The 15771-nt window shown below is 37.0% G+C and overlaps 1 protein-coding gene across 2 annotated transcripts; it reads left to right on the top strand.

The window, feature by feature from the left end:
• Positions 1-3906: 3906 nt before the first annotated feature.
• Positions 3907-15025, top strand: LOC103720013 (arginine biosynthesis bifunctional protein ArgJ, chloroplastic). 2 transcript variants are annotated; one of them, XR_005514596.1, is made up of 18 exons: positions 3907-4336; positions 4417-4545; positions 5075-5198; positions 5513-5586; positions 5809-5853; positions 5982-6032; positions 6121-6189; positions 6431-6489; positions 8245-8314; positions 8487-8567; positions 8657-8743; positions 9454-9576; positions 12069-12131; positions 12373-12450; positions 12598-12743; positions 14154-14224; positions 14739-14900; positions 14931-15025. XR_005514596.1 is itself a non-coding variant. In XM_008809525.4 (17 exons), exons 1-17 carry the CDS (start codon positions 4277-4279, stop codon positions 14819-14821), a joined length of 1413 nt encoding a protein of 470 aa, XP_008807747.2. In that variant the 5' UTR covers positions 3907-4276; the 3' UTR covers positions 14822-15013. The 2 variants fall into 2 exon arrangements, 1 of the variants encoding a protein (XP_008807747.2); XM_008809525.4 differs by having other exon boundaries at positions 14739-15013.
• The last annotated feature ends 746 nt before the right edge of the window (positions 15026-15771 follow it).

The following is a 15771-nucleotide window of genomic DNA, read 5'->3' as shown; positions in this document are numbered from 1 at the left end:
GGGGACCCTTGCTCACAATCAGCTGGCTTGATTCTTCAAAAGAATCCTTCAGTTTATGACATAATCCTTCTACGCTCACGAAGGGCCCAGACATAAACCTTATTATGGAAGAGAACGATAATGGCTCAATTTCATTCACCTATATAAGTATAATAAGGCTTTTGGCACTACTCTCATGACCAAAATAAGACCTAAGAACATTGCCAAAGCAGTTCCTAAGCACTGTCTAGATAGCTGGTACATGCTCCTTTCCTAACTAATTCATCCTTTTCTTTTATGTCACTTGTAAAAACCAAGCAACTAGTCAAAGCATCCACAGTAGTCCTTTGTCTCAGAAATGTCAGTAAACGTTTTCCCCCTAAATATAGACGTAGAATAAGTGACTATGGCAATATAAAAATAGCACTTGAATTGAAATTTGATGGAGGCTCTGTATCCCATGTAGAAGAGTGTCATATATTTTAATTTGTGCTATGAAGACTTATTTTATGCATCGGTAGTGGCTGGGCTGCATCTGTTGCCTTATTTGGTTGGAGGACTACTTCTAGTAAATAGCTAGAGGCTTCATTAGATTAACCCCTTTTTTTTCCGCGGGGGGCATTGCAATACAGCAATGAAGGCTGGCTGTTTTTCAAAATAGTTCTTTCAGAATCCGCAACAACTTTGTGATATTGTTTCCTTCTCTAAATGATGTTTTTCATCAACCTTTGTTTGGTGTTCAATGATATAGAATTGTTGCCACCTACAGCTGTGCATGATTTAAAAAGAATAACAGATGATAAACGTTGACATTGTCTCACAGGGTTACTTTCGAACTCTTCTTTTATTAATTGAGAGGTTACTGAGTCGCTTGAAGGTGGAATTCCTCCTAGTTTCTGTTGATGAAGACATGCAGTCAATATGGACAAATAAGCTTGGGTTTGCAGAAGTAACAAAGGAGCGGGTAAAGACAACCTTTCCATCTTTGTAGTGAATAATATCCTTTTTGCCTTTCTTATGATTCAAGTTAGTTTACAGCATGCCGTTGCATTGTTATTGACAACTGGAAATTTGACAGTTGCAGGCATATCTAGAGCACCCGATAATGATGTTTGAGAATACAACCCTATTGGAAAAGGCAATACCTCGTTCCTTTGCTGATGAAAGCTGAAAGAGTGTGCATTAATTCCCGTTTCTTCTTTATCTCCAACTTCCGGTATTGTTTTCTGCTGCCGGTGTTTTATGGATGCTACAGCAGCGGTTTTGACTTCCACAGGAAAGCTGGCACTCTGAGCGCCTGTTTGGATGTAAGAGAGAAAATTAACAAAGATTGGAAAAATGTCAGAGTAGAATGATGCTCCAAAAAGAAACCAAGAAAAACACTAACTACTGTGGTATGTTTTGGTGTTTGTTGTTTGAATAATTACAGGAAAAATATGGGGAAAAAATTAACTACAGTCCAAACAAGTTGATTATAAGATTACACTCTCGTTTGACTTAGGCCTGACTAACTAACTGGTCTGAGATTGCAATTTTGATCCAACACACTTGCAATCATGGTTGAAAGCTAGCTTGTTGAGATGTAAATTTCCATTTTTATGAAAAAATCACAGCAATATAGGAACAAAAGTTGCAATGCATATGCTTATCTCTGTAATCATTCGAAAGTTGCATTTCTTTATTTTGGACAAGTATAAGAGAGTGTTATGTCCCCAAAAAGGGGAAAAAACAAGAGATTGAGAATTCAGTGCAAAGATTTTTCACTGTAGTTAGCCTAAGTTATTATTGATAGCAAATCTATATAGCTTGACATATTCGGATAACCAGTGGATAAAGATCCATCACATGGGGAGGTGACATATTTGTTGTGGTTGCATACTCCCATTCGTAGCAACGTGATATAGTAGCTGTTTCACCGGAGGGACAGGATGGAGGATTAAGAGACAAAACAAGGTGTCCTCGAAATTACTAGGCCAAAACTAAACGCATCGACAATGAAACGCTCACAAGATCTGAAACTTCACAAACGAAGATCGCAATACGGGCAACCCACCAAAGACAAACAGCTGTCCCGTTCCAGCATTGCTTTACGTTTGGAAAACTCCAGCGTGCAGGTTGCAGTCTCCGTTTTTTTGATACCATCTGGTAGATGACATCTCAATGCGTATTCACCATTTCTTATTGTTTTATAAATCATTGCATGACCTGTGAAATTAAGCCAATCCTTTCACCGTGCATGACCTGTCATTTAAGCGCTTTTCTGGGTCCTCAAACCAAGTTCGTGCTTATAGGGCGGGCGAGACAGTGATTAATTTAAGATCTTGGAGTGGAAACCAGCAGATACTGTCGGTTCTGTCAAGAACTAATCCGGACATTGAGAATACAAGTATCATTGTTGCAACAAGGTTTCATTGCCTGGATAATTCATGATTGTCAAAGGCATAAAACCTGCAGTCTCCTACAGTCTACTGTTTTTCAAAGTTTCCCCAGACCAAATGAAGTACACCAAATCACATTGCACCAATGGATAGAGAATCTCAGTTCAGATTCAATCAAGGTCTGGATTGGGTTGTCAATAGCACGGGTGAACCTCGATCAATCATTATGTTTGGCCAGAAATTAAGAGAGAGGAAATCTAACAAGGGAGAGAAAAGAGAAAGAGAGAGGAGAGAGAGAAAGAAGAGAGAGACCCTCTCTTCTTCTCGGGAGAGCCGTCTCTCCCTTTCCTCTTCGGATTAGAGGGGGTGACAGCCACGGTGACCAGCTCCGACGACGGTGGCCACGGGTAGCGGTCCGTCGGCCGTTGCCTCGCCGGCAATGGTGGCCGGAAGGAAGAAGAAAAAGAAATCAACAAGAGCAACAAGCATAGTGGTATAGAGCAAGACTTTAAATACCATGCGATTAGGCCAACCAGAATATCTTATGAAACAAAATGTCCTATGTCCCAGCACCTAAGATGTTGGATGTCCCGTCTTGTCCCAGTCTATTTTCTAACTCGCCACGTCTCGATGCTTGAACGGTGGGATGCCCCACTATCTTACCAATATTTGAAACTTTGGTGCAGAGCAAATAAGAGCACATTTGATTTTGCTCTCTTATAAAAGGTTTTTGGTTCAATTTGTTGTCATCTACTATAAGTGCATAAAATGAGGAAGAACCTTTAAACTAAATGTCATGGTTGCAAGCCCGGAGAAAAGCAAAAAACGAAATAAAACAAAGAAACCAATATGAAAAAAATAAAAAAAGAGAGATGGTTGAAGAATGATGTTATGATGCAATATTATGATATCAGTTCTTTGTTATATATTTATTAATCTTGATTGGACTATTATACATGAAGATCGGATTGTTGACAAATTTGTCTTACCAATTCTCATGTTTATATATGACACGCATAAAAGATTTCAGCCTTTCAATTCTTCTATTGCAAGAATAAAATGCAGTTAGATCCCTCCGTAACACACACGCTCATGAATTCAAGCCACTGATTTTTTTTTCTTTTTTTTAACAAATAGACATCCATCCAGAGGAGGGAAAAAAGGACTAAAATTATACCAAAGCAACTAGAAGTCATCCAGTCAAAAAAAATAAAAATAATTTAAAAATTTATAATAATTCAAAGAATATTATAATTATGATCAGAAGCAGTTAAATAAGCTATCACGTGACAATTTCGTCATGACAGTCGGACCAAATTCATGGTCAAAGTTTCAATTGGACAAATTTAAAAATTCGATGGTGTAATCATACTGTACTAAAATTTATAAAAAATATTTTTTTAAAATAATTCAGAATTTTTTTGTATAATTAGTCGGTATCCAAACATTTTCTTTGTTTTTTTGTTTTTATGGGCGGCGAAGAGTGAGTGATGTCCAGGGTTGATCCATTGATTCCGCGGGCAAAAAATTGGAAAACCACGGCTCGAAAGATCGCATTTGTGCAAACGTTTGGCCGGTTTGGGTCGCGTCGTAATTGGAAATCGGACATATGGACTTCAGGTCAGTCTCCGCCGGACAACTTGCAGCGTCGCATTCCCTTTTATTCCGCCGCTCCCCAAAGCAGAGCTAGACAGTGGAATATATGCCGCCGGCTCCCTCCACTCTCCGCTCCAGTACTCTGGTTGTCACTCTCATCACTGTAGAGCCGTCGTCCCTCTCCTCATCTTCGCCTTTGCTCCTAAGCTAAACACAAAGAAAGCCAAGAAGGGATGATCGACGAGAACAAGAGAGTCTTGGCTTCTTAACCCGAAGAACGATCTCTCGTCCCCAATTCTATTTCTCCAACGACGACTTCTGAGATGGCTTTTGCCCTAAATCACCCGATCTCCACCCGAGTTCCTGAAATCCCTCGCTCAGAGGTGACATAATCCCGCATCTCCTTTTATTTCTTCGCGGTTGTCAATGGCCTTTTTTTATATATATACATTCTTAATTTCAGAGCTGGAGCTTGTATGGATCTTGTTGGCGTCAAGCTAGGGTTTCCACTGTCATCTGTTCGAAAACTGATACAGCCTCTGGATACATTTCCGCGTCGCCGATTCTTCTTCCCGATGGACCATGGAAGCAGGTAGGTTCTTTCCCCTCTTGAAAGAGATGATCTTTTTATCCTCCCCTTACAGTAATCTTGGACCCTAAGGTCGAAACCCCAGAAGCTTATGGGTAATCCTTAGGAAGAGATCATAACGGCTTTCCAGGTGATCTCTTATCGATCTTTTTTTTCCAGTTAATAAAATTCTGCATTGGTCATTCCTTGTCATGCCGAGTTTCCTTCCAGCTTCCATCAATGGCACAAACAATGGTTGGTTGGTTTGCCGAAACTCTTTTTCTCCTCGGAGCCTTGAGGTCTAATCAATGAGACAGAGACATTGGCAATAGGCTACTGGCTACGAGGAAGAAAGACTACTGAATTACTCGAACCATATATGTTCAAGTAGCTAATCGCCAGAAACATCATCTAAAGCACAAATAATTATGAAACTTCACAAGCCTAAACCTTTTTTGTAAGAGGAGATTCTGTAATGGTCAATCCATTGCAGCTGATGTCTCGTGAGTGTATCATGAGCTTTTACTTAATGCTAGCTTCAATTAAGTTGTAGGTACCTGGTGGTGTTACTTCTCCAAAAGGATTCAATGCTGCAGGCATGTATGGTGGGTTGCGGGCAAAAGGACAGAAACCTGACCTGGCTCTGGTGACATGTGATGTGGATGCAGTTGCTGCGGGTTAGTAGGAGTCCTCACTATGCTACAATGTCATTCCCACCCTAGCAATAAATTAAGGTGCATGACAAAAATCTGCATGTCTATGGACTAAAATAAGCTGTCATGTCTGGAGACATCCTTCTTTTTGTCAGCTGTTATTTGCTAAGATTGCTAGTTCTGTCTGTCTAATTATAGGTTTGCTCATGTCACTGTTAGCAAGTTCTAGAATTGTGTGTTCATGTTGAGTTTCTAACGCTGTTAACAAGTAAAATATTCTTTTTCTATCAATGATCAAGTGAAGAAGCTTTAATCATCGCAAGCCTCTATCGTTTCAGGAACTTTTACTACAAATATTGTTGCAGCTGCACCAGTTGTCTACTGTAGGCATGTACTTGAAACTTCCACATTGGTATGTGATTTCTACCCCAGTTGGTTGAGTTAATTTGATATGCTGGTTGATGAGCTTGCTAATATGAAGCAAAGAGGTGGAAGATCCTCTTTTGTTAATAGGGCTAACTGGCAGATAAGACAGATTCTGATAGTTTCCTTTATGATTGTTATTAATCGATTCTGATCCACTTTCCTTTCTTCATAAAAATTTATCAAGTTCACAATTTTGCAAATTTTCCAGGCACGTGCAGTATTGGTAAATGCTGGGCAAGCAAACGCTGCTACAGTAAGTGCATGCATCAGTTTTGTTAGTTTCTATGTACTGATGTATTAGAATGCTGTTCTGTACATTAAATCTTACTTCTACAACTGAGTTCATCAAATGAGGCTAAATTAATGTTTGGCATATCACAGGGTGATGCAGGCTATCAGGATGCAGTAGAATGTGCAAGCACTGTTGCTGAGGTTCTCCATTTACTATATTAACTATCCATTCTGTACCTCATATTAACTATACGAGCTTTGCGGATATTTTGTTATGTTTCTGCTGCAGCTTCTCCAAGTGAGACCAGAAGCAGTATTGATTCAATCCACTGGTGTTATTGGTCAAAGAATAAAGAAGGTACAGCAGCATATATAGGATAAGTGTATGTTTAAAGTTCTCTATGAAATTTCTGCAAAGCTTCATGTTGTAAGTCTCTATATCCAACTATTTCGATTCTTTTCAAAAAAAATCTAATATCTGATTTGTGCCTTGTCCTGAAATATATGTTGTCATTTTTTTTAAAAAAAATGCTCAGCAAGTTTCTGCTTCTCTGGAATTTCTGTCTTCTTCCAATTAATGCTTGATTGTATGTCTGCAGGGGGCTCTTCTTAATTCACTCCCAGTACTTGTTAATTCACTATCATCAACTGTTGAGGGGTATTTCTCCCTGTATTCCTTTTTATGTTTGATTGAATAGCACAGCTCCTGATAATTGAGCCTGCCAGTAAAATTTTATTTTGTAACTTTTGGAATATAGAAGCTTCCTTATATTCTAAATTTTTGCTTCTCTTTCGTAAATAGTTGTTTCACAAATTTATGGATGTAAAGAAGAGTCCATGAATCACAACAACATCTCAGTTTGTGCTATGAAGAAACTATAAGAAATGCTAAAAGCCATCAGTGAAACTTTGATGGCCTGGCCAAGGCCCAGTTCGCTAGACCGGCCTCGCAAAGAGGCTCTAAATTGTCCTAGTGCCTGGGCCGCCTACTGGATCGATCACTCCGGCTTGTTAAGTGTCCCTGGAACCCATTGATGATGAACCCTATCAAACAACTTTGGCCCTAATTGAGTCTATACCCTATGATTCATTGATTGAGTTGCTTAGACCTGACCTAACCTGGCCACCATCATTCGGCCAACCATTTTCTTTGTCTTATTTCAATCTATTAAAGTTATTGAATGGGAATTAATCTTACTCTTAATAGTTTTAAATAGGTTTAGTAGGTTCGCCTAGTGAAGTTTGAAGGTCTAAGACGGAAGAGGTAAGTAACCCAAGCATCCTTTATTAGTTTTCAAATTTTCACCTATTTCCTAGTATTAAGAAAATACAAAAATAATATTAAATGTTGATGATATCATGTTTGCTTAAAATCAAGGATCAAGCATATAATATTATGAAACTCATGATTTATTGTGAAATAATGATTTCATGATTATTTTATCATTAAGCACTATTTATGAACTATGAACTCCATATTTATGAAATTTATATTTTGTTATGAAAAAAATAATTTCATGATTATTCTACTATTAAAATTTAATTATGGACTACAAACTCTTTATAGTCTCTCAGCAATTTATTCATGTATGATTTAAGAAAATATGACTTAAAAAATTTTATTTTAAGAAAGATATGACTATAGGCATTATACTGTTATTATGAAATATTTTTTTAATGGTAGTTATTTTCTCTAAATGATTTATTGTTTCATGTAAAAACTTATGCTTGATCCGGTAAAGTAGTGAAAGATTTACTTACTAAGTTGTGTTTTTCATATATTTCTATTTTTATTTTTTCTCATTTCAGACGAATAGAATTGATAGGAACGAAGGATGGTACAGGCTTGGTGTTTCATGCTAGCAAGTTTGACAATTTTGTAGAAGAATTTTAGTATTTTAAATTGACTATATTTTTGTAGTCAATGATTTTCTGAATATTGAGAATTATAGGTTTGGTATTTATGTTTGGATTTAGACGTTCTAAACCAGTATTGGTTGCATTTAAAGGATAATGAAATTAAACTTTTATTTATTATATTCCGTTTGAAATGAATTTGGAAGTTAAATGAAATATTTGGCTTCGTGTTATCGTGGGTTGTACCGCTTGGTAGTATGGCTGTGTTATGTCCCAGATTTGGGGTGTAACAGAAACAATAAGACTTTCATAATGTGCAATATAAGTATATTAATTGCTTGGGTAATAGGTAATAGAAGTTCTAGCCGAAAAAAAAAGGAAAATACAAGTTTCACCATTTCAGACCCAGATTATCCATTAGGTTTTCTAAAAAGTTTCTTAAAGCATTTATAAGAGGCATCCTGTGTAATGGTTTGAGATATTTAATATGTTCTAGCCTCAGGTATTTTGCTCTCCTGGTAAAGTTTTAGCTTACATTGTCTCTCTACCTCCGCAGAGCAGAGTCTGCGGCTATAGCCATTACTACCACTGACCTTGTAAGCAAGAGTGTAGCTGTTGAAACTGAGGTATGAACTACTGGTTTCTTCCGTAGTTTAATATTATAATTTAACTATTGACTATTATGATAGTGTGGAAGAATATTCTGATTTGGAAGTAGTAAGTTCATTGCAGTTATTTATGCTCCAAAAATTGGTGCAAGTTAGCTTGATCATCTATCAAACTCTTTGAATGAATAAGGTTGCAGGGGTGCCAATAAGAATAGGGGGAATGGCAAAGGGTTCTGGTATGATTCATCCAAATATGGCAACAATGCTTGGTGTATGTCACATCTCTTTCTCTGTCTCTCTCTCTCTACCATGTCAATGCATCTCCTGAGTGAAATCTATGGTTACTAATTGATGTTATAGGTGGTAACAACCGATGCGCTTGTGACAAGCAATATTTGGAGAGAAATGGTGCAAATGTCAGTGAACAGAAGTTTCAATCAAATAACAGTAAGTAATGATGCTTTCATTTTCTCAGGATACAGCATCAGCTTCCAAAAGCTTTTTCAATCAAGGGGACTTTGATAAAAAAAATTCTAGATTTAACTATCTGATCAGTGCAGACTGACTGTGCAGTAAATGGTCTCATGGGACAAGAAGCAAATGAATATTGGACAAGTAATTTTTGGTTTATTGGGTGTTGTTTAGTTGGCATGCAGGCTTGCTGGAATGTTCTGTGCTTCGTGCCTTGTTGAAGTTTGTAACTTTGAGCTGCCTATGTTCATGGTTGATGTTAAATAGTGTTTATTTTTGGAACTCGTCTATTACCATTTGGTTGCATGAATCTTATATTGGCTTGCAGTCCTTGACTTCCTGCATTCTGCAAATCGATGTTGTGCTAGTTTTGACAGGATCCTTGTTGTCTAGATCTCTTCTTTCCATTTTTGTCCTCATTCATCTATCTATTCTCCCCTCTGCTCTGTTCTCTTGGGAGAAAAACAAAAAGGAAACCAAAAAAAAGATAGATCTGTCTCTGTTATCTGTTGATTTTATAATTTGTGCTTAAGCTTTAGCCAAGTAGCTGTAGCCCGATCATCAATATGGAAACTAAATATTATTTCATTTATTCCATTCCATCATTGGATTGGTGTCTGGTGGATGTGTTCATGCATTTGGTGTTAGTTTAGCACCTAACTCAGTAGACTGGTGTCTTGTTGAAGGTAGATGGAGATACAAGTACCAATGATTCTGTTATTGCTTTGGCTAGTGGAATGTCTGGCTCAGCCAAAATTTCTTCACTTAATAGCTATGAAGCTCTTCAACTACAAGCATGCTTGGATGCAGTGAGTTTTCTTAGCTGTTGTTTTTTTTTACATGAAGATGATCTTTGTTCTATCGCATTATAACACTGACACTAAATTGCCTGTTTACTCGTATTCATTTTAGCTGTGGAGATTGATGGGTTAAAACATTAATCGGTGCCTTTGTTGGATACTGTTATCAAAATAGAGAGCGCGAAGCATGATAATTTCAATATTGTCTTCTTGAAGTGATATTTTTGTAATAACTCGTTCAGATATCTATATCACCTCTGCAATAGATAGAGCAAGACTTTTATTGTTTTAGTTTTGTCTCTTTAAGCCAAATAGAAACCTGTGGACTGGTCAAAAATTAGAAATTGCATACAAGTGAGAAGGTATGGACATAACAAAACTTAACATGTAGCAGAAGGAATCACATTATTGATATGTGTATACATATATAGTGTGTTTATATAAATATGGATGTAGGTAAATTTTTAGATGTAGATATAGTAGGGTCTATTTGATTTTTTACTTGAGCATCCACATAGTAATGCATTAGTAACTAAAGTTTTCTAACCTAGTGACTGATGGATGGCCACAGGCATTGTTCGATCTCATGAGAGTGGATTTCATTATATCAATGTAGCCTTATTTTCATGTTTTCTTATTATTCTTTTCTATTTTATTGTTTGCGAGACCAGGCTCATATTTCCTACCAAAAAAAAGGGTTTGCTAGGATAAAGAGTACACATAAGGATGCAAATATACTAGAATCTATCAGAAGTATCCAAAAGTACCAAGCACAATTTGAGTAGGGTAATCTCCCATATTTTCTACTCAATCTTTTGCAAAGTGATATTCTAACTGTGAATTAGATCGCCAAAAAAAATTTGTCTAAAAGCAGACTTCTCCCAAATGTTATCTTGCCAATCAACTAAGCAGCTAAAAAAAAAATTCCTTTGTAAATCTCTTACCACGTTGGTCTTCAGTAACTGCTAGGCAAACTTGCAAACCGGTCTCTGATGCACTGTAAATGTTTGGAGAAGTGGGTTTTTGTTGGTGTTGAAGATGCCTACTACAAATTGTATTGCACCATATTTACATAACCACATGCTCATCTATTACATCATATGCTATGACCTATCCAAGTATACTTTGTGAGCCAGCAGCTCCCCATTAGCAGATAATTATATTTTTGCATTATTATGACATTTGCTTGTCAAATTACACTCCTCATTAACAGTATAAGAAAACAGGTTTGGAATGAGTGGAATAAGAGCCCTTGCATAAAGATTTTGTTATCCATGCAAATCCAACTGGCTTCATTTCCCATCAAGCTCTCTCCTGTGTGGATTCGAATTTTCTATTAGTTCCAATCCAGAATCATGTATGACATATTGATGGTCTGTAAATCTCTTGTGTGTCCGTTTTTACCTTCATTTGTCTTGCTCTTTTCCATTCCCTAACACATACTCAAGATTTCACCTCATTGTGGCCATCTGTGGCCTAACCACATTGGGACTAGACAATTTATTTTTTTTATTACTTTATTCTCTTCTGTTGCCAAATTTAACCTTCCTTTTAAGTAGTGTCACGATTCTATCCCTCCTACCACTAACATGCGTCCATCTCAACATCCCAATGTCTACTTTGCTCATTTTAATGGGCCCTCCTTGCTCCCACAGTTTTGATTTTTAAAAATATAATTTGCACCTTAACTATCTTGTAAAACCATATGATTGCATGATATGAATTCCATGTGTGATGTCTTAAACTTCATTCCTCCACTTGTGCACCTAGTAAAGCAACATGAAATGAAGTCACCAGCTATGAGAAAAATAGGAAAAGTACCTTGATTTGCATGATTGCTAAGCATCTAATGCTCAATTGATCTAGACACATTTTATACTAGTAAACATGATGGTGGGGGAGATAGCATTCCATATTCCACTTATTAGAGCATCTCTATGGCACAATATGAGGGAAGAAATCATAAAAATGAGTCCAGTGGAAAACCCTTTTTTTACTTTTACAAATCATCTTGCTCTATGAGAATTTGCTTGAGTATCCCTGTACAAGGAGGATTTAGTGATTGTTTCTTGAGGCAAGATAAGTATTATATATTTTAAAGAAAACTAACTTCCATATGTTTATCACAAGCTGCAAAATAAGCCAATTATAAATATGTTAGTCTAAAAAACTTAGTTTATTGAGAGAATAAAACTAAAATTTAGGCGAAAAAGTCTGCTTACATTCAATTACATATTGATGTCCAACAGGCTGTAAGTTGTTCATCTAGTTTCTTGACGAGGCACCCATTTATGTGTGTATTTCTGTTATAATGCCCATTGGAATTAAATGGTACCATGGGTTTGTTGTCTTATAATTCCTTTTGTTGTTTCAGTCTATAAGTGCTAATTGATGTTCTGTTGCATTTGTTCTTGCTTTTGCAATTAAATTTATTTTATTTCATATGCAGAATATGCAGCTATTACTTATCTAATGGTATGGAACTCTTATTTCCTTTCCAGGTGATGCAAGGTCTTGCAAAATCAATAGCATGGGATGGTGAGGGTGCGACATGCTTAATTGAGGTTTCATGCAATGACAGAAATCCATTTATAATTAGCACATTTATATATAATGTATTAGCACTATGATTTCGAAAAGATGGATGAAAGCTGCATGATATTATAAACATAGCCCAGTTGGCTCTCTTTCATACTTGTTTATGATTTGATGCATGTAATTCATTTCGATTGGTTTCTTTCAAAATGTTCGATAAAAAATAGAAACAGCAATCACTTTATACAGACAAAATTGAATGGTCCATAGGTTTCTGTGACTGGTGCAAATAATGAGGCAGAAGCAGCAAAGATTGCTCGCTCGGTAGCATCTTCTTCACTTGTAAAAGTACGTCTTCTATGTTAAGGCGTTTTTCACTTCTTGATTTTAAAGGGAGTGAGCTTACAACTAGATTATATTTTGTTGCCAGTAATTGTTGCACTGTTATTTTAGCTATTTTAAAACATTAATTGAAGATCTATAATTTCCACTTAGGCTGCTGTATATGGTAGAGATCCAAATTGGGGTCGCATTGCATGTGCTGTTGGCTACGCAGGTGTCCATTTCAATCCAAATGAGCTTCACATATCCCTTGGAGATATTCCACTAATGAACAATGGCCAGCCACTTCCATTTGACAGGTTTGAGAAAAGCTTGATATCATATTCAGAATGAGAATTTCATTTTGGCCGTTAGCATAATTTGCGCCTTCTGTTGAGCAACTCTCCACAAGATGAGATCATTAGCACTTTTAGTCTTCTACGGTTTAATTGATTGCAGTTCTTTGCATGAATTTGTGTTGACTGCACAGTCAATAGCATGAAGAGAAAAGAACTGATGTGGACATTTTTGTGATGCCATAATTTTATCCATTTTGACAGTTTAGGGGACATGAGGGAATTGAAGATAATAGCATGAGACTATCAGCTGGTATCGAATTAGTGGCACAAGAAATTCAACGAAAACATTTCACAGCAAAAGAATTGTGAATTTATTAGATTCTTTTTTTATTTTCTTGTAATTGCAGATTTATATTTATTACTAGGGGTGTGAGGTGAGAAGCTATGTTTAGAAGTACATCTAACGAAGCATATGCACCAATAAGTTTGAGGAGAAGAAAATTGGGCTGCTAAAGTAGGGAAAAGATATCTTCTGGTGGTTTAGTGGTTAAATAGTGGTTGACAGGTTGAGAGTAGATAAGGAACTCTAGTTGTTGAGACACGGTATACAAGAATTGTGAACATCATAAACATTTGATCTAGGAGGAAGTTTTGGATTTGTTTGGATTAGATTCATCCATATTGAGGAGATTAAGAGACATGTTTTAGTAATGAATTCAACCTCTCTCAAGAATTTATTTCTTTGGTCTATTGCCAGTCATATTGAGTAGTTGCTCCCAAGCAGAAAAGAACACTGAAGCTGAGTAGAATCAAAAAGTTTCACGGCTAGAATGTGCGACTATGATACCATAAAGTAGTAGAACAAAATGATGAAAGAGCGGTGTCTCACAAACACATCATGAAACTTAATGGCAATTTTTCCTCAACTATTTGTGATTTGGATGATTCAGAACCAACACAAAAAGTATTGGCATGTCTGTTATGCACCAAAACAAAATAATAGCAACAGCAGATCCTTTATTGCATTTATGTTTAATGTCTGCTAACAAATTGGTAACTTTTCTGCTGCAAAAAAAAAAAAAGCCCTCTGAGCATCTTGTTATAAATTTCATGCATCATAATTGATGAGTAAAGGCAGAAGGGAGGGAGCTAAAAATCTTGACTAACCAAATATATTTGCCTGGGGCATCATATCACCTTTTTCCTTCCTCAATATTATTTAAAAGCCTTGGATGCTTCTGCATTTATTTTCCCTTGAATATTGTGTTGCAAAAACTGGCACATGAATGATAAATATCATACATACCTGGATTCTGTTGCATCTTATCATTATATATTGCACAGATTTTCTTTTTAATCATTATTCATCACTCATTTATTAAGATCTTCTACATCAGTTTTCTTAAGCCTCAAAGCTTTTCTTTTTCTCAGGGCTGTGGCTAGTAATTATCTCAGGCTGGCTGGAGAGGCCCATGGGACTATTGAAATCCATGTGTCTGTTGGTAAGCTTTTAAACTCTTTCAAACTGTGCCTGCTGCACAATCACATCGAGTATATTATGTTCAGTATGTGCAGTTCCACATGGCATGTGAAATTAAAATAAATGCTATTCTTGGCCATGCAAACATTATAGCATCTCTTTCAAACTGTAGTTCTTCACCTGTGGATTATCTTAGACATTTCTTATCTGAGTTGAAACTTGAAGGTCGACTTTGTACTCTCTTTTTGACTACTGCAAACATTGTTTCCTTTGCTGCATAGACAGCAAATACTTTGACAGCCTGAACCAAATAAAATGACAAAATTTACATTTTTGGACAACATGATCAACCAGTCAAGTTGATACCCATTATGTAGTGCCAGAGCTGCTGCATCCCTTTGCTAGAAAGAGTCCTTTATGATTAATAGGCCTCCTTGTCATTTTATTGATACGTTGTATGTAATCCTTTTCTTTCATTTTGAGCTTAAATTTCCTTCTCAAACACTTTTGCTAATGACAATTTTTTGATATTACAGGAACTGGCCAAGGAAGCGGAAAAGCATGGGGCTGTGATTTAAGTTACGATTATGTCAAAATAAATGCAGAATATACTACATAAGACTGAAGACTGCATTTGCTCTTGTTTGCATTGGATTGACTTTTTAATTCTAAACTGGAGAAATGCTACCAACAAGCAGGGTCTGGCTGTCTTCTTAGACCCATCCCAGAAACATGAACAGAGGTAAAAAATTCTCCTCCTTATGAAACCGAATTACTGGGAATCGATAAAAGCAGCCATTAGTTCATGTTATTCCAATAGATACACGAGAAGGACCTAGTAGTTTACTACATTTAAGTGCAGCAGCAAACCACGGGTGGTTCAGGTTGCAACGGCTTAACCCATGTTGCAACCCAAATTTCAGGATGATATGTGGTATCTCCGTGGTATAAATCACTATTTTAAACCATCGAAACTCTCTTTTTAGCCGTAATATAAAAACTTTGCAGGTTTTCCTACTGTGTCTAACCATCTAAAGGGATTCTCTAGAGTGGTGTAAACAAAGGTTCATTGAAAAGGACAAACAGACGTGAGATGATGGAACAACTGGGTTCCAAAAGGGAGTTTAAGGTCAGGATCTGTCAACAGTTCATGGAGATTTGTGAACTAAAATTTTGTAATCTTGGGTCGCTGGTAAATGATGAATCACGTCCTCCATTTTCCTCAATGGTGAAAGACTCTGATCAACTTGCTGGTCGCACCCGCTCACCCACTCCGTAGAACGTCCTGGGTATAAACGTTGGTTTGCAATCGTTGGGTATTCATGCCATGCATATCTACAGTCATCAAAGCAGCATTTCCATCAGCGATCGCAGATGCCATCTGCAGACAGCCGTCCCACTCACAACAGCTGACAAAATCTCCAGGGCCCTTCCGGCAGGCAGTAAAAATTTAAAGAGAACCAGACCAATTCGCTTGTCATCAAGGCCCCTCTACAGTCGTGATCTTCTCTTCTTCCATGCAAACTCCGACACAGGAAACATACCGCCTCAGACCCTGGCACATACATC

The sequence above is a fragment of the Phoenix dactylifera genome, chromosome 13, assembly GCF_009389715.1.
Source record: "Phoenix dactylifera cultivar Barhee BC4 chromosome 13, palm_55x_up_171113_PBpolish2nd_filt_p, whole genome shotgun sequence".
NCBI lineage: Eukaryota > Viridiplantae > Streptophyta > Magnoliopsida > Arecales > Arecaceae > Phoenix > Phoenix dactylifera.
Note: the sequence above shows the minus strand (reverse complement) of the source record. Positions and strands in the feature narration are given on the sequence as shown.